The following is a 20,275-nucleotide window of genomic DNA, read 5'->3' on the forward strand; positions in this document are numbered from 1 at the left end:
TCACCTATGTGCACACACACATATGGCTTCTGCTATATTAATATTTCACAAAATATGCCACTGGAGAGTGTACTAGCTGGTACTATATGTGTGATTGATATATATAAATATATATATATATATATATATATATATATATATCATAAAGATTTATATATATATATATATATATATATATATATATATATATATATATATATATATATATATATATACACATATACACACATATACACACATATGGCTGCTCAAGTTAGATTTTACAAAATACCCTCATAAACAAACCAGCAATCCCTATTATCTATTTACTCTTGAGATGTATAGGTATAGATAACATAGCTATAGAGATATATCAAGAGTACATAGGTACCTGGTCATCTTAAATTCTATAATACCAAAGCATCATCAAGTGGGTAATTCTTATAAATGTACACCAATAGTTTCTGAAAACTACAAGCAACACAAGATACTGAATAAAAATAGATCTAGCCATAAGAAAAGACTTAATTCAGTGTCATAAAGATTTATATGAGCAAGTACAATTTTGAAGGCAATGAATGTATAGGGCAGTATAAAACTAAAACAAAGGAAATTACGGTAAAAATTAGGCTAATTCATTCATTAGTAAAAACATTTTAACACTTTACAATTTTAAAACTCACTGAGAATTGAAGCCTTGTGTCTTCACAGGGTTAAATTCTCCCTAGTGCCACAATGGATAGTGGCTGCTTACCTCAGTGAGAGTTAATGGGAAATCCTGAGAAAGCAGTCAATCAATCAAGAGCTCAGCCATCGACATATTTATAGGAGCTCAGGAATTTTTTAGCCTTTGCAGAGACTACACGTGCAGTCAGGAGCCAATGTGCATGCCAAAGCCGCCAATTAAATATATAGCTAAGTTTGTGCTGTCGTGACCTCTACATCCCCAGTAGTTACGCCCCTGCCAATAAAGCTGCAGACTGGGACTCACGTTACCTGAAAAATTTGAGTGATGTAACCCCCAAGAGGTCATTCTGGACCTATTTGTTTATTGTTTGAATTCTCAAATTCACCCTTTCTTTAGTAGGTGCCCAGACTAAGAAGCAGAAGCGATCAATGCCTTTCTCCAATCATGGCCCCTTCAGGAAGCCTTTGCGTATATCACATGATCTAGAAGCCTATCTCTATAGTCTTTAAAAATGCCAATTCTCCCCCTTCTCCCTCAACTTCTCACTGCATTGAATTTTCATGCTTTTTGTAGTGTGTAGGGATTGCCGGAGAGACTATAGTCTGAATCCATGTTTGGATTTAGGCTGTAAGTCTGTCTAGCAATTAGCTCACCTAAACAGTAGCGATGATGACTTTTTATAATAATATATGAAATTATTATTGATATTAGGTTGGCACAATTAAGGAAGGCAGAATTCCAAGGTGACCTGGGAGTCGGAGAGAATATAACTTAAGACCTAGGCATTGTAGAAATACATCCAATAGAGCCTGAGACCAACCCACTGAGGAGAGGGGTGAAACACATCATGTTGGTCATGTGATATTGGTCATGTGAATGGACTGTGATTGACTTGGGTATTACGTTGTTGCCGGGAACACACTGTTTATGAGAAGCAGTGGGGTCTCTTCAGTGGAACAGTGGAGTACAGAGTACATTTTTCTTACTGAGAAGTGTCAAAATAGTGTAAGGAGCCTATTGGTTTTCTCTGGAAGTTGCTTCCTATGCAACTACACAGTGATTTCTTAGTGACATACTACCAGAGTGTGTGGCACAGTATCACAACAGTGTGGATAGAACTTTGACTACTACTACAACAATGACTCTTTAGTGACTTATAATACCGGAGCGTCTGGAAACATACTAAGGGATAATGTCACAAGAGTGGTTACGATCACAACTTATATCAAGTATATGTGATCTCTGGAGCATGTAAATTACACTAAGTGCCCATATATAAAGACTGGCCGAATAGTAGAGAGGGATAAGTAACAAAAAAAAGCTTACATTGTATGACACAAAACAAACTTTATGCTTACCTGATAAATGTATTACTTTCTTGACACAGTGAGTCCACGGAATCAGCAATTACTGTTGGAAATATCACTCCTGGCCAGCAGGAGGAGGCAAAGAGCACTACAGCAAAGCTGTTAAGTATCACTTCCCTTCCCACAACCCCCAGTCATTCGACCGAAGGAAAAGGAGAGAAAGGAAACAACACAAGGTGTGGAGGTACCTGAGGTTTATATAAAAAAAAACTGTCTGAAAACAAGGGCCGTGGACTCACTGTGTCAATAAATAAATACATTTATCAGGTAAGCATAAATTTTGTTTTCTTTCTTAAGACACGGTGAGTCCACGGAATCAGCAATTACTGTTAGGAATCAATACCCAAGCTAGAGGACACATATGATTTGGGAGGGACAAGACAGGTAACCTAAACAGAAGGCACCACTGCTTGAAGAACCTTTCTCCCAAAAGAAGCCTCAGCCGAGGCAAAAGTATAAAATTTATAGAATTTTAAAAAAGTGTGCAAAGAAGAAACAGCCCTAGTGGAATGAGCTGTAATTCTCTCAGGAGGCTGCTGTCTAGCAGTCTCATATGCCAAACGAATAATACTTCTCAACCAGAGAGAAAGAGAAGTGGCAGTAGCTTTCTGGCCTTTACATTTTCCAGAAAAGCAAACAAACAATGCAGGAGATTGACGAAAATCCTTATTAGCCTGCAAATAGAATTTAAGAGCCCGCACAACATCTAAGTTGTGCAACAAACGTTCTTTATGAGAGAAGGATTAGGACAGAGAGAAGGAACAACAATTTCCTGATTAATATTTCTGTCTGAAACAACCTTATGAAGAAAACCAAACTTGGTATGAAGAACTGCCTTATCCGCATGAAATATGAGATAAGGAGAGTCAAACTGCAAAGCTGAGAGTTCAGAAACCCTCCGAGCAGAAGAAATAGCAGTAAGAAACAAAACCTTCCAAGATAGTTACTTAATATCTATGGAATGCAAAGGCTCAGACGGAGCCTGTTGCAAAACTTTAAGAACAAGATTAAGACTCCAAGGTGGAGCAACAGATTCAAACACAGAGTGGCGCCCAATGGCCTAATAACACAATACCAAGGGATCATAGCCTGAGGAAACAGCCAGTTGTAGGCTGAGAAACATGTTGCTTTTAAAATAAAAATATTCTTTTTAACTAATACACTTGCTGCTGGATTTTATCTGGGAATCCATCTATACTCCTGTATCAGTTTTGGGAGCTTTCTTATTTGCTGAAACCTTTGAAACAGTCAGCTGGACGGCTGAGAAGTCTGAACCATGGTCTCAATGATTTGGAAAAACCACGCATAGCTAAAATCAAGCTTCAATCTCCAAGCAGTCAGCTTCAGTGAAACGAGATTTGGATGAAGGAAGGGCCCCTAAAGCAGAAGGTCCTTCCTCAGTGGAAGTCTCCACGGAGGTAGAGACGACATCTCTACCAGATCTGCATACCAGATCCTGCAAGGCCAAGCAGGAGCTATTAGTATCACCAATGCTTTCTCCTGCTTGATCCGAGCGATGACTCGCGGAAGGAGAGCAAATGGAGGAAAGAGATATGCGAACCTAAAGTTCCAAGGAACTGCCAGAGCATCTGTCAGAAAGGCTTGAGGATCTATCGACCTCAAACAGTACTTTGGAAGCTTGGCGTTCTGATGAGACGCCATCAGATCCAATTCTGGTAACCCCATACGGTTGTTACCCTGGAGAACACTTCCGGATGGAGTTCCCACTCCCCGGGATGAAAAGTCTGTCTGCTCAGAAAATCCGCCTCCCAATTGTTCACTCCTGGAATGTGGATGGCAGATAGATAGCAATTGTGAACCTCCCCCCACTGGATTATCCAAGTCACCTCCTTCATGGCTAAGGAACTCTCAGTTCCTCCTTGGTGGTTGATATAGGCCACTGTGGTTATGTTGTCCGTCTGGAACCTGATAGACTGGGCTAGGGCCAGCTGAGGCCAAGCCATCAAAGCATTGAAGATTGCTCTCAACTCCAGAATGTTTATGGGGAGAGCAGATTCCTCCCTTCAACGAGTCCCAGACTGTTCCCCAACCCAACAGGCTGGCATTCGTGATCACAATTACCCGAGAGGGTCTATGAAAACACATCCCCTGGGACAGATGTTCTTACAACAGCCACCACTGTAGGGCGTCCCTTGTTGATTGGTCCAGAACTATTCTCTGAGATAGATCTACATAATCCCCATTCCACTGAGCGAGCATGCATAGCTGCAGAGGTCTCAAATGGAACCGAGCAAACAGAACTATGTCCATCGAAGTGACCATCAACCCGATTACCTCCATGCATTGGGTCACTGATGGTCGTGTCGCCGCTTGTAGAGACAGACAAGCGGCCAGAATCTTGGCTCTTCTGACCTCCGTGAGAAAAAGTTTCATAGACAGAGAGTCTATAATAGTTCCTAGGAAGGTCACTCTTGTAAATGGAACAAGAGAACGTTTCTCCATATTGATTTTCCAATCGTCGGAATGAAGAAACGCCAACAAAATCTTTGTATGGGATTCTGCTAGTTGTAATGTTTGTCTAGATAGGCAAACCTCATATATTTGTGATGATCCCTGTGAATGGGAACGTGCAGGTACGCATCCTTCAAGTCTATGGTCGTCATGAATTGACCTTCTTGAATCAGAGGAAGAATGGAACGTATAGTCTCCATCTTGAAGGACGGCAGTCTGAGGAATTTCTTTAGTAGCTTTAGATCTAGATTGGGCCCAAAAGTTCCCTTTTTTTGGGAACCACAAACAGGTTGGAGTAAAAACTGAGACCCTGTTCCTGACTTGGAACTGGAACTATCACTCCCAAGAGGGAAAGATCCTTAACACATTTCAAGAACGCCTCTCTTTTTATCTGGTCTACAGATAATCTTGAGAGGTGGAACCTGCCCCTAGGAGGAAAAGTCTTGAACTCTAACTGGGAAACTATGTCCACTGCCCATGGGTCCGGGACATCTCATTCCCAAGCTTGCAAGAACTGATAGAGTCTGCCCCCCACTTGATCCAATCCCGGATAGGGGGCAAACCCTTCATGCTGACTTAGATTCAGCTGTGGGTTTCTTAGATTGCTTCCCCTTGTTCCAAGACTGACTGGGCTTCCAAGAAGGCCTAGACTGATCCTGCTTGGTAGCGGAGGGGAACGACTTACCTCTGAAGTTACGAAAGGAATGAAAATTACTTTGACGTCCTTTTGATGTGTTCTTCCTGTCTTGAGGCAGAAAGGATCCTTTACCACCCGTGATATTGGAAATAATTTCTAACAACCCTGGCCCAAACAACGTCTTTCCCTTGTATGGAATCTGCAAAAGCTTAGATTTGGAAGAAACATCTGCAAACCAAGATTTAAGCCATAGCGCCCTACGCGCTAAAATTGCAAAGCCAGATATTTTGGCTCCCAACTTAATGACCTTTAAAGAGGCGTCAGTGATAAAGGAATTGGCTAGTTTCAGAGCCATTATCCTATCCTGTATCTCCGCCAAAGGAGTTTCTGTTTGGAGGGACTCAGACAAAGCGCCAAACCAATAGGTTGCCGCGCTTGTCACATTATCAATACACACCGCTGCTTGCCATTGTAGACCCTGATGAATATACATCTTCTTTAGGAAAGCCTCCAGCTTCTTGTCCATAGGGTCTTTGAAAGAGCAACTATCCTCAATAGGAATAGTAGTTCTCTTGGCTAATGTAGAAATCACCCCTTCTACCTTGGGAACCATCTGCCATGACTCCTTAATCGAGTCCACCACCAGGAACATCTTTCTAAAGACTGGAGATGGAGAAAAGGGGATTCCCAGTCTCTCCCATTCCCGGGCAATAATCTCAGTAGCATGGTCTGGCACTGGAAATACCTCTCCATGAGAAAGTACTTCAAAATATCTATTTAACTTGCTAGATTTCTTAGGGTTGACAATGAAAGGAGTGTCAGAGTCGTCCAAGGTAGCTAAAACATCCTTTAACAAAACACGGAGGTGCTCAAGCTTGAATCTAAAGGAAACCACTTCAGCATCAGAAGAAGGAATTACACTATCCAAATATGAGATTTCACCCTCAGAGGCTATCGAAGTATCCTCCTCTTCTGACATATGTACCAGACCAACTTGGTTAGCCTGCACCGGATCAGAAACCTTACTATCTGATTCTCTAATTTTCCTCTTATGCCTCCCCGAAGGATGGGGATGGCAGCTAGCTCCTCAGATACCGCCGAGGATACCTGAGCAACAATTTCAGCCTTCAAATACGCTCCATCAGGAGCTCAAGAGGAACCACATTGCACTGCATGTGACGGTGATAAAGCTTGGGACACTTGAGGGGAAGGCTGTGGCATTGCCTGAACGGTTTCAACCTGAGAGAAGGATGGCTCAGAAACAAAAAGTCTATCCTTATACATGATATGAGATGAAGCTGCTCCTGACAGAGACCTGTGGATCACAAGGTATTGCAAGAATTACACAAAAAATAACAAAAAACTTTTCTTTTATTATTTGTTTTTCTTTATTCTGAATACATATAAGTACTGTCTCTTTAAGACAAAAAACACAATCTTAGATTGCTTTTCAAATTTGTTTAATAACAAAAACTTGGGTAACTATTACAAATTTAGCCAAACATTTTTGTAAGACAATTTTTGAGACCGCTTAGTCTCTTAATACCAAAAGCCACCTCCACACCTCAGCGCTAAGCGAAGGCACCTTCCTGACTTTCTCTGCCACATTTTAAGCTGATGCATGGACAGAGCAACGAAAAACAACAAGGTCTCAGAAGTTACTATAGCTGCATCCGCTTAGGAAAGCGCGCACTAGTAACTCCTTGCTGAGGCCATGTTGCACTTTACAGAAAGGAAAAGCTATGGGATAAAATCCCTAGATGCCTCAAAAGTTACCCTGCCTGATTACAAACCCAGACCTCTGGGATTCCCATCTTTAGGCACTTATCAATGAGCCATAAATACATGAGCCACAATAAACATTAGGATTTCTCTCCTAACAGTACTGAGCCACAAATGATCTTAGGACCTTATATGTCTTAAAGATCAAATATCTACCAAGTCACACAGTGCCCCACATCCTGTCCATATGATTCCTAGACTTCAGGAATGTAGTCCACATAGGGTGTATATAACTCTTGGAGTGCCCCCATTGTATAGGTATGTATAGGTATGAAATAGGCACTTACTTGCACCCAAGACTGCCCGGCAGGAGGACTGCTCACCTGGTATGAGAGGAAGCCGCTCCTCACAGAGACCTGTGGATCACAAAAAGGACAGAATAAGCCTACTCTGGCTTTTTACATGTGGGTAGCAATAAGTTAGGAAATCTGAGTGAGTACAGCTAGACCCAGTCAGGGAAAATCAGAGCAAACCTGCCCAGGCTTCCAAAATAAAAAATTCTTGATAGAAGAAATCTTAAACAGGCACCTAAAACTTCTCCTCCTCCTTGCACTGAAGGCAAAGAGAATGACTGGGGGTTGTGGAAAGGGAAGTGATACGTAACAGCTTTGCTGTGGTGCTCTTTGCCTCCTCCTGCTGGCCAGGAGTGATATTCCCAACAGAAATTGCTGATTCTGTGGACTCACTGGCCTCTAGTTATCAACGTGCCTACTTACCTGCCATCGCCGGCCCCAATACGCCCGCCTAAGCTCGCCTACCATCACCGCCGCGGACCTGAATACGCTCGCCAAAGTTATCAATAAAGCTGTCAAAAAGCCGCGCACCAAGTACGGGGTGATGAGCAGCGGACTGTGATAGTTATCACTCATCCGATCTCGCTGCTCTTCGGCTTTTTCCCAGCTTTATTGATAAGCTGTCACTAAGCACCCACACTAAACTACACTGTTCTACCCCCTATACCGGCGCCCCCGGAGCCCCCCGAACTAAAAAGTTATTAACCCCTAAACCGCCGCTCCTAGACCCCGCCGCAACTATAATAAATGTATTAACCCCTAAACCGCTGCTCCCGGAGCCCACCGCCACCTACATTATACCTAGTAACCCCTATCCTGCCCCCCCTATACCGCCGCCACCTATAATAAAATTATTAACCCCTATCCTGCCGATCCCGGACCCCGCCGTAACTAAATAAATTGTTTAACCCCCAAACCGCCACTCCCGGACCCCGCCGCCACCTATATTAAACTTATTAACCCCTAATCTGCCCCCCCTACACCGTCGCCACCTATAATAAATTTATGAACCCCTATCCTGCCCCCCCTACACCATCGCCACCTATAATAAATTTATTAACCCCTATCCTGCCCCCCCTACACCGTCGCCACTATAATAAAATTATTAACCCCCAAACATTTAAAAAATATTACAACAATTTTAAGCTACTTACACCTAATCTAAGCCCCCTAATAAAATAACAAAGCCCCCCAAAATAAAAAAAATGCCCTACCCTATTCTAAATTACGAAAGTTAACAGCTCTATTACCTTACCAGCCCTTAAAAGGGCATTTTGCGGGGCATGCCCCAAAGAAATCATCTCTTTAGCCTGTAAAAAAAAAAAATACAAACCCCCCCAACATTAAAACCCACACACCCCTACTCTAACCCAAACCCCCCTTAAATAAACCTAACACTACCCCCCTGAAGATCATCCTACCTTTAGCCGTCTTCAGCCAGCCAACCACCGATGGAACAGAAGAGGACATCCGCAGCGGCCGAAGTCATCATCCAAGGGGCGCTGAAGAAGTCTTCCATCCGATTGAAGTCATCATCCAAGGGGCGCTGAAGAGGTCTTCCATCCGATTGAAGTCTTCATCCAGGCGGCGTCTTCAATCTTCATCCATCCGGAGCAGAGCCATCTTCAGACGAGCCAACGCGGAGCCATCTTCTTACACCGACGACTTCCCGACGAATGACGGTTCCTTTAAGTGACGTCATCCAAGATGGCGTCCCTCGAATTCTGATTGGCTGATAGGATTCTATCAGCCAATCAGAATTAAGGTTGGAAAAATCTGATTGGCTGATTGAATCAGCCAATCAGATTGAAGTTCAATCCGATTGGCTGATCCAATCAGCCAATCAGATTAAGCTTGCATTCTATTGGCTGATCAGAAAAGCCAATAGAATGCGAGCTTAATCTGATTGGCTGATTCAATCAGCCAATCAGATTTTTCCTACCTTAATTCCGATTGGCTGATAGAATCCTATCAGCCAATCGGAATTCGAGGGACGCCATCTTGGATGACGTCACTTAAAGGAACCGTCATTCGTCGGGAAGTTGTTGGTGGAAGAAGATGGCTCCGCGTCGGCTCGTCTGAAGATGGCTCCGCCCCGCTCCGGATGGATGAAGATTGAAGATGCCGCCTGGATGAAGACTTCAATCGGATGGAAGACCTCTTCAGCGCCCCTTGGATGATGACTTCAATCGGATGGAAGACCTCTTCAGCGCCCCTTGGATGATGACTTCAATCGGATGGAAGACTTCTTCAGCACCCCTTGGATGATGACTTTCGGCCGCTGCGGATGTCCTCTTCTGTTCCATCTGTGGTCGGCTGGCTGAAGACGGCTAAAGGTAGGATGATCTTCAGGGGGGTAGTGTTAGGTTAATTTAAGGGGGGTTTGGGTTAGAGTAGGGGTGTGTGGGTGGTGGGTTTTAATGTTGGGGGGGGTTGTAATTTTTTTTTACAGGCAAAAGAGCTGATTTCTTTGGGGCATGCCCCACAAAAGGCCCTTTTAAGGGCTGGTAAGGTAATAGAGCTGTTAACTTTTTAATGTAGAATAGGGCAGTGGCGGCTCCTGTGTTATTCAAATGGGGGTTCACGGATCAGTTATGTAAAATAGTTTTATATATATATATATATATATATATATATATATATACATACTGTCTGTACATATATATATAATATATACATATATATATATATATATAATATATACATACATATATATATATATATATATATATATATATATATATATATATATATATATATATATATATATATATATATATATTAAAAAACAAAACACGGAAGGGAACTGCACTCTCATACCGGACCGGGTACACATCCTATGACCCTGCAACATGCTCAGCCCTGGGTGCCACTGGCACTCACAGGAAGCTGTGCTGTCCCCAGAGCCACAAGCAGTTAACCCCAGACAGGTCTGGGTGCAAGAACCATAGGGAAAATTACAAAACAAATTAATACAACACACAGAGAAAACCCAGCACTCACTTACAAGCTCTCAGCTAAGATTTAAAAGCAAAATATATATATACACACACATTTAATATATATACACATACAATGTATGTTATATATATATATATATATATATATATATACACAGGTATAATTATATAATTTTATATATATATATATATATATATATATATATATATATATATATATATATATATATATATATATATATATATATATATATATATAAATGTGCTGTATACACACATATAAATAGCTGACTGTGCCACACAAAAAATATTTAGATTTCTGTGCCTTTTTAATGAGTGGAACAAATAACCTGGTCTGTTATATATCAACACAAATGCTGTTAACAGGCCACCATGCACCATCAGCCTCAAAATAACACCAAAGAACACAAAGATCAAGTTTAAACTAGCCTGCTAGCCATTTGATAACTAGCAAAAGTAGTCAGATTGTGCCGAACTTGCGTTCGGAACATCTGGAGTGACGTAAGAATCGATCTGTGTCGGACTGAGTCCAGCGGATCGAAGTTTACGTCACTATATTCTACTTTTGCCGGGCAGCAGGGCTTGATAACTAAGGCGAATCAGCCTCGCCACAAATACGCTGCGGAATTCCAGCGTATTTGAGGTTGACGGCTTGATAACTAGGGGCCACTGTGTCTTAAGAAAGAAAATAAACCCTTTAAGGCTTTAGTAATACCCAATGCATATTTTATTTTATATGAGATTTAAGGTAGTTTGGTGGAACTGTGGTATATAGTTATTTTTGTATATTAATCTGAATTTGTAGTACAGCCTGTGTCCTGCTCCGGCATTAAATAATTTGATTGTTAGATCTTTTCTTGCTTGCTTTTTATGAATATTAAAATCCTTTATAAAGATTTTTTTTCTAATAAATTTGCCAATACAGTCTAGGAGTTATTTGTAGATAAATTATTTGATACAGTTTGCAAAAGAATAGAATATGCCAATATGATAATAGAAGACAGTAAACAATGTAGTCTGTGCAGTGAAATGCCCATTGACTGGGTCTTAAAGGAACAGTCAACCCAAGCATCCTCTTCATCCGATGGCTAACACAGAATGAAGGTACCTTTAAGTGATGTCATCCAGGTAAAAGAGCTGATTACTTTGGGGCAATGCCCCGCAAAAGGCCCTTTTAAGGGTTGTTTGTAATTTAGTGTAGGGTAGGGCTTTTTTTTATTTGGGGGGGGCTTTTTTATTTTGTTAGGGGGATTAGATTAGGTGTAATTATTTTAAAAATCTTGTAATTTGTTTATTATGTTCTGTAATTTAGTGTGTTTTTTTTGTAATTTAGCTAATTTTATTTAATTGTATTTAATTGTATTTAATTTAGGGAATTAATTTAATTATATTTTAGTGTTAGGTGTTAGTGTAACTTAGGTTAGGTTTTATTTTACAGGTCAATTTGTATTTATTTTAGCTAGGTAGTTTATTAAATAGTTAATAACTATTTAGTAACTATTCTACCTAGTTAAAATAAATACAAACTTGCCTGTAAAATAAAAATAAACCCTAAGCTAGCTACAATGTAACTATTAGTAATATTGTAGCTATCTTAGGGTTTATTTTACAGGTAAGTATTTAGTTTTAAATAGGAATTATTTAGGTAATAATGGTAATTTTATTTAGATTATTTTAAATTATATTTAAGTTAGGGGGTGTTAGGGTTAGGGTTAGACTTAGGTTTAGGGGTTAATACATTTAGTATAGTGGCGGCGACTTTGGGGGCGGCAGATTAGTGGTTAATAAGTGTAGGTAGGTGGCGGCGACATTGGGGGCGGCAGATTAGGGGTTAATAAATATTAGGTAGGTGTCGGTGATGTTGGGGGCAGCAGATTAGGGGTTTATAACTATAATGTAGGTGGCGGCTGTGTCCGGAGCGGCAGATTAGGGGTTAATAATATAATGTAGGTGTCGGCGATGTCAGGGGGCGGCAGATTAGGGGTTAATAAGTGTAAGATTAGGGGTGTTTAGACTCGGGGTTCATGTTAGGGTGTTAGGTGTAAACGTAAATTTTATTTCCCCATAGGAATCAATGGGGCTGCGTTAGAGAGTTTTACACTGTTTTTTTGCAGGTGTTAGACTTTTTTTCAGCCGGCTCTCCCCGTTGATTCCTATGGGGAAATCGTGCATGAGCACGTTACACCAGCTCACCGCTAACGTAAGCAGCGCTGGTATTGGAGTGTGGTAATGAGCAAAATTTTGCTCAACGCTCACTTCTTGTCTAGTTTGTAAAAACCGGTAATACCATAACTGTCTGTAAGTGAGCGCTGAGCATAAACTGCTCGTTAGCACCGCACAGCCTCTAACGCAAAACTCGTAATCTAGCCGTTTTTCTCAGGATGTCCCTGGGAAGTTGCTTATATAGGTGAACTTGCTGAATATGCCTATCAGAAGTTGTAAAGTGTTCTATGATTTCAGCCAAAGGTGCTGAGCTTTATGACCGGTCGTAAAAGAGAGGGGTGGATATTTTCCTAGCCCCCTCTGCAAGAAGGTTGGCTCAAGCAATCTGATATCATGGAAAGAGGTATAAAATTTTGTGTTTTAACATTTTCAAGTGTTCATTCTTCATGGGAGGGTGTATACTACAGAGTGAGTGGACAACTTTTCCTGCCATCTCCCTGGCACAGACAACTAAAAGCTAGTAAAGAATAAGGTTTTCTGTTATTTCTACTTTTAATTTTAAAACTGTTTGCTTGTGTATAATTCTATGTGTTAACATCTTTTTATTAATAATGCACTGTGCATCATTTTTCGCATAATACACATTCACTTATTAAGCTTTTGCCTTTGTCTAATATTTGAACCACGTTACTGAAAGAGACAGGTAGTATTAGTACTGTGATTTTAGGATATTTTTTGCTAAATTGTATTCTGGGAGTTAAGTTTTTAGTCTGGGTTTTTCCTTAGGATTTCACATAAATAAAATTGTAAGTGGTGGCAGGTTAGAGATAGTTTTAGTTTAGTAGCAGTAAAAGGGGAATTTAGGCATTTTTTCTAAGTCTATGACAGGCTAGAGAGTGTTGTTAATCCTTGCACCCACTGAACTAAGTCACAGGCTTGCATGGAGTGGCTGGACTGTGACAGATTAGTGACAGTAGAAAGGGTCTGTTAACCCTTTATGTTCCAAACAAGTGACTAGCGCAGGGTTGGTTAACCCTGGTCATCACACCTCACTATTTTCAGAATTAAATTTCATGAAATAAACAATAATAATGGATATGTTATTGTAACGTTTTAAAATGCACAAGTATTATGAAAGTTATTTCATATTATATTAACAAAAACAGTCCACCTTATAGAGATATGAAAAAAAGTTATTTTTTATTTAGGTAAAAATATCAGAAATATAGCCCTTTGACAATATGTAGCAAAGTTAGTCTTAATTTATGATAAATAACTTTCACAATAACAGTCTTCCCAATAAAGAAATTAGAGATATGAAACCTATTATCCAAAGGTAAAAAACAAAATGGAAAATGGTGCTATCAAAATGACACCTGAGACAAAATAGTGACTTCATAACGGAACACAACATGAAGCAAAAGGTCTCTGGCTGCCAATGACATTGTAACAGGCATTTTTTGCATTGCCATTTTGACTCAAATTCCATTATTCTGGCGCCATTGAGGTAGTAAACCAGGTCATACAGTGATTAATAAGAAATATATTTTAAAATATCTGTACAATAAACATTTAACCCAGATATCATACAATCATACAAACATATTAAAGTAGCAAATAAGCGCATTATTTTTGCAAGTAAACATTACATATTTGGTCCACTTTGGATATTTCAGTGCACTGTGTGCAATGTTTGGACTTTCTGAGCAATATCACAATTATTTCCAAGTTCACTATCGAAGTTACATTGATTTTAAATATGTTCCCTATAATATGATGCCAGTTGCAAGACCTGTGCGAGATGTTGTGCCTTCAGCACAATGATGTGGAGAAAACTGATATCATGAAGGGAAAGCTCTGTAAACTCCATTTGATATTTTGAAATGCACTTCCACAGCACATTCAACACATTTAGATGCCAATATTTATTTATGTCCTGTTTTTTTGTCTTCTTGAAGTCCTCTTCAATCTGAAACAAAAATACAAACAGCTTAAACTAGTTGCATTCTTGGAAGTAGGTGAATGTGCTAGACTGCTATATCTGTCTAGCCGTAATGCTCTTGAGCATACCTAGATATGCTTTTCAACAATAAATTTAATAATAGCAGTAAATTGAAAATGACATCCTCTGACGGAACTATGAAAGATTAATCCTTCAACATATTATACCAGTAAGTGTATGCTGGTACCATTAAATCATCCATTGACTCATAAAGCTAATGCAAAATCAAAAACCTTGTAATACAAACATGACTCATAGCAAAGAAACACCCTGACTGTCACACTAATAATCCAACAATATCAATGACAACCTAATTACAGTGTATTAAAGGAAAAACAATAGCTCAACCATTTTATGCAACATGATGTATATTCCACTATCCTATTAGCTGTGCATGTCCAGCTTTTCTATTTTTTTTTTTAACAATTGTTTTTATTGTTTTAAACATAATACAAAAGTACAGTGTGTACGACATGTCTTACAAATGTCATATAGGATGATACATAGTATTGCATATTTATGGTTGGGGGGAACCTGTTAGGGAAATTAGGTTAAAGTAGAATGGTATAAAGTCTTATAACATCAGGGTTGATAAGGTACTTCACAGAAATTTTGTGATTCAGTCCAATAGGAGGATCCAACTGTGGTAAGTTACTTGGTTGTGGTGGTTAATCCAAGTGAAAGTAATCGCTCGAGGGATCCTGACTGATTAAAGGCTCCATCCTGTAATTCCTCTTAGTAATATACGTACATTTTCCAAATTTTAACTTATCATAGAATACACATTATGAGCAAAAGGAGCCAATAATGAGGAGGAGGGAGAGGAAGGCCGGAATTGGGGATAAGGAAACATAAGGGGGTGTTAAAGGATGGGAGGGGTTGGTCCGCAGATGGAATTGCAAATGGATATTCGTATTAGAGTTGTAATTCTGTAGTTCCAGGACAGGTGGGATGTCAAGTGTGTGTTAGGGGGAATTCAGACTAATTGGTATGGAGTTTACTAAGTATATAGGTGGGAGAAGTCTAGTTGTGGAATGTCTATGTGGTTGTTTGCATGTTGTATTTGGGTAGGCTGAGATAAAGATTCCCAGTAGAATTTGATCTCTGCAAAGAACGAGGTCTTGTTTCTTTTACAGTAGCCATATTCCTTGAGGGATAGCATTTCCTCAGTTTTTTTAAGCTACTTCTCTAGTGTAGGTAGTGGTGTTGATTTCCATTATAGGGCTATGAGACCTATTCTTATAACTATTGCTATAATTTTGCACCGGAGTGGCAAGTGTTAATTTACGTTATGCCAGAAGGAAGCTAATTTGTTATAGTGCCACCACATATGCAGCATATTACCTTGTGTTACAGCATCTCCAACAAGAGATGAAGATCTGCCCTTGGCTTCAGTTTGCCTTGGTCCAATAAGTTAGCAATGGGTACCGAATCGAGTAGTTCTTGGACAATGTAGTCCCTTTTTGGTGCTTCATATCCACCCATTAATTTTATATTTGGGAAAACCGGGGAAAGGGGTGATGTGGGTGTAGATAGGGTTGGATTCGCTTTGAGTAGGCAGTCCCATGTTTTAAAGATGTGCCTACAGAGGAAAGGATGAGCAAGGAGGTGTTCGTCTAGCTATGGGGAGCCAGAAGAGGGGGCCTGGAGCAGGGGTTCTAAGTATTTGGGAGTCTAACGTTATCCCAACTTTGGATTCTCCTCTGCAGTGCCAATTGAGTATCTTTTGTACGACAATTGAGTGGTAGTATAGGGGAATGCTGGGTAATCCTAGTCCTCCATTTTGTAGGGACCTATACATTGTGGCTTTGTTAATTCTGGGTAGGGTCTTACCCCATATAAATGTGTTATTGGAATTTTGCAGCTGTTGAATGAAGTGTTTAGGGAATGCAATTGGCATTGCGTGAAGTATGTATAACATTTTTGGTAGGACATTCATTTTAATGGTTTGAATTCTTCTCCACCATGAAAGGGGTTTATCTTTCCATGTCAGAAAGGATTGATGAATTGATTGAATGGCTTGTAGTTGAGATTGAATAAGCATGGAAAATGTGGAGACAACACCACCCCTTGGTATTTTAAGTGTGACGCTTGGAGTTTGAGGGGGCAAATATGTTTTAATTTAGAGAAATCATTGGTGGTCATCGAAACGTTGAGGATTTCCGAAGCTTTTCTATTTTTTACTAATAGAGATAAGTTCTTAAAATGTATTATACACCTTTCAGTATTTCGATTAAATTGGGCTATGAAGTGGACTAATGAATAGGTTCTTGGTTTGGGGAGTGAAAGTGGAGGGTAAGTGAATGTGTGAAAATAGGACTTTCCTTTTTTGAAAGATGTCTGAATTTATTAAAAAAAAAAAAATAAAAAATAATTCCGAGCAGTGACATAGTACATCATTAAGGTGATTAAAGGTCAATGATGCAGATCTATTAATGAAAACACTTTTTTACCGTCTTTGGCTGAAGATTGTTCTCTGGTTCTGCCAATAATATCCACTGTAACATGAGATGTGGGCTCACTATATTGTTCTTGTGTTGCAGTAAATGTCATTCGGCCAGTCCTTGGATTGTTTTCCCTAAAGTTTGAGGATAGAAGAACATATATTGCAATGAACATTATAGAAGTTGAGTTGGTAATTATTTGCATACTTGAAAAATTATGAAAAATATTTAGTTTTAGTTACAATACTATTTCAAAACCCCAAATAAGCCCTAATCTTTTATGATTCAGACACAGCATAGCATTTTAAATAACTTTCCAATGTACTTCTATCATCACATTTGCTTCATTCTCTTGGTATCCTTTGTTGAAGGAGCAGAAATTCACTACTGGATGCTAGCTGAACACATCAAAGAAGCCAATAACAATAGGTAGTGTATATATGGGCTGCCGCTAATCAGCAGCTATTTCCCAGCAGTGCATTTCTGCTCCTGAGCCTACCTAGGTATGCTCTTTAACAAAGGATATTGAGAATACAAAGCAAATTAGATAATAGAAGTAAAGTGGAAAGTTGTTTAAAATTGCATGACCTATCTGAACAATGAATGTTTAGTTTTGACTTTACCATCCCTTTAACTCAGTCAATTTTTTAAACCCTGCAAAAAATGGCTCTGGTGTTTCAGACTCACCTAAAGTGATAGTTAAGTATCAATAGTCTTACGACCACTGCTGCTTTACCTGCATGCCACCTAAAAGGTGTCAGTTTGAAATCATCCCGATTCAATTTGATAGGGATGATTGACAGCCCCTGCTAGTGTCCGATTGGTCTCCAGCAAGCAGTAGGCAGCATAGTAAAAGTATTGTGCAATGTTAAATGCAGACAGTGTATGCTGTCCGCTCACAGTAAGGTCCAGGGACATTATTTGCCCAACCTAAGATAAATGAAGCCCAATGTATTAAAAGGATTAGCTAAGTCTGCAGCAAAAAAAACCCAAAAAACTTTTATGAAACTTTATGAAATTAAGCAAGCCTATATTTTAATATCCAGTAGGTGGTTTTTTTTTTTTGCTTGTTAAAGCTGCTTATTTACATGCTCAGTAGAAACAAACAGCAGAAAATTGATTGAAGACATGGTCAGTACTGATTTGGCAGCAAATGATTGTTAGGGCTGTAGTCCCAGATATTGTTCTATGTGGTGTTGTAACCTTGAGGCTGGAGTATATTGCAAAGTTGTTTTACTATGCATAACTAAACATTTTATATTAAAATCTCAAGGTGTTTACTGTCCCTTTAAGACGATCCTCTCCAAAAAATGTTCAAAGCATGTACCAAGTACACAATAACAGCTTGCTAAAAAAGCCATTACACCTCAAACTAATGATAAACTACAGTACCAATAATTACAAATTACAATAACTGTATTATACCCTTTAAATAGTATATAATTAGGGGCCGCATTCCTGCTCGTAACCCCTCCAACAATAGGCCCCATTTCAACTAATGCCCCTCACATTAATTACTGCAAACAACTTTCTTCCAATTTAAAGAAAAACCTTAGCAATTCAGAACCAAATAAAAACCTCCACTAAGGCCCATATTTATCAAGCTCCGTACAGAGCTTGAAGGGCCGTGTTTCTGGCGAGTCTTCAGACTCGCCAGAAACACAAGTTATGAAGCAGCGGTCTAAAGACTGCTGCTCCATAACCCTGTCCGCCTGCTCTGAGCATGCGGACAGGAATCGCCGGAAATCAACCCGATCGAGTACGATCGCGTTGATTGACACCTCCCTGCTGGCGGCCGATTGGTCGCGAGTCAGCAGGGGGCGGCATTGCACCAGCAGCTCTTGTGAGCTGCTGGTGCAATGTTAAATGCAGAGAGCGTATTGCTCTTCGCATTTAGCAAGGTCATGCGGACCTGATCCGCACTGTTGGATCAGGTCCGCAAGACCTTTAATAAATAGGGGCCTAGGAGTCTTAGCAGGTAAATTTAAATTCTGTACTTTACTATTGTTTCGCACAAACTATCATTTTCTGGTCTCATCATATAATTCATATCACTCCCCATAGATATTATTTATCTAGACAACATTTTCCTCATTTAACGAGGTAGGGACGAATTGGCCTACCAGGAAACCGTGAGATTTGTTTGTTTTTATACTGCACTGCTACCGGCATGTACATTATATTTATTTATACAGTAGCTGAACGTGGTGGATCACAGAAGTAGAAGCCTATAGACTTTGCGATGGGTTATGTATCGATTTAGGGGTTATTAGAGTAGGGGGCTTAGGGCGATAAGGGTTAGCGCGCGAGTATGGGTTTTAGGTATTTTTCCACAATACTCTTTCCATTGAAGTCTATGGGGGAGTACGTTAACGTGGTTGCGATATTCTAACTTCTGCTCTTTGTGAGCCAGGTTAGCGCGCAAGCGTCAAAATTTTACTTTCAACTTGTAATACGTGCAATAACCGGCGTGCACAAAGAGCAGAAGTCTAACAGAGTTAGCATGCAAGCGGGAACAGTAATCACCGATCCCCTCATAACCTCGCCCTTATTAGGAACCAAAAATCAAACCTAAATAAGGCCTTGCACTGAGGCTTTTCCTAAGGCCTCACTAACTCCAAAACCACCTTTGTTGTTCGGTACAGGTATTTTATTTTTATCTTATTACTTTGTTATCGGTTGCACTTCTTTTCATGAGGGATTATATGGATCTGTTTTGCTTATATTCTGTTTGTCTGAAGAAGCAATAATTGATTGCTACAAAAACGTATTGTTTATTTTGTGAATAAGATAAAAATGTTTAGTTTTTTTTATTTCAGTGAGTGCTAACAATGTTTTGAATTTTTAATAGCACTGTGGTGGATGTCTATACTTTATGTGCGTGTGCTGGTTGCACTGCAGAAATGAGGAGGGATAAAATGTTTATTTCCTTTGGAAAATTTGCTCTGGGTCATGGGTATATTATCATCCTTGATTCGAGCCATTTTCCAAGTTCCTCTTCATTCCAATGCCCTTTAAAATTTAAAATTTACAATCTTACCAAAGGTTCATCTTACACACTGATGCAAGTAGCAGGAGAACTACAAACCTTATCATTGAGTCTGATGTGAGCATTTTATTTAGAGGACCCTTGCATAACAGATGGAGTAATATGGAGAAGAGATTTCATATAAGTTGTTTTAGAACATCTAGCAGGATCTTTTGCTGGCAAAAGTTCTGTGAAACTCAATTTGAATCCATCAAGTTAGCCATTTGGTTCTTAACACTTGAAAATACATCTGTTTAGTTAGTTGGAGACACATGTGGTCTTTTGCAGACCTCTTTGTATCTAGTTTGACTAAAAATCCAGAAATGTTTCAGTTGCCTCTCTAGAAAAAGAAGCAAAGGTGATAGCTACTTTTTTCCCAGATTTGCCAACACAGGGAACTTATGTTTCCCTTTATTTGCTGTGATTCAGAAGCCAATCT

General features: G+C 39.6%; 1 protein-coding gene across 1 annotated transcript in view; it reads right to left on the reverse strand.

The window, feature by feature from the left end:
- Window positions 1-13,543: 13,543 nt before the first annotated feature.
- The window catches only part of LOC128661719 (transient receptor potential cation channel subfamily V member 6), a 286,517-nt gene continuing 279,785 nt past the window's right edge, over window positions 13,544-20,275 (reverse strand). The window contains exons 21-22 of the mRNA XM_053715942.1: window positions 16,818-16,942; window positions 13,544-14,331 (exon numbers count right to left, since the gene is read on the reverse strand). Of these exons, the coding sequence (XP_053571917.1) occupies window positions 14,327-14,331; window positions 16,818-16,942 (130 nt within the window). The 3' untranslated portion in view covers window positions 13,544-14,326. The remainder of the gene's footprint in view (window positions 14,332-16,817; window positions 16,943-20,275) is intronic.

This window comes from Bombina bombina, chromosome 5 (genome assembly GCF_027579735.1).
Source record: "Bombina bombina isolate aBomBom1 chromosome 5, aBomBom1.pri, whole genome shotgun sequence".
NCBI classification, from domain to species: Eukaryota; Metazoa; Chordata; class Amphibia; order Anura; family Bombinatoridae; genus Bombina; species Bombina bombina.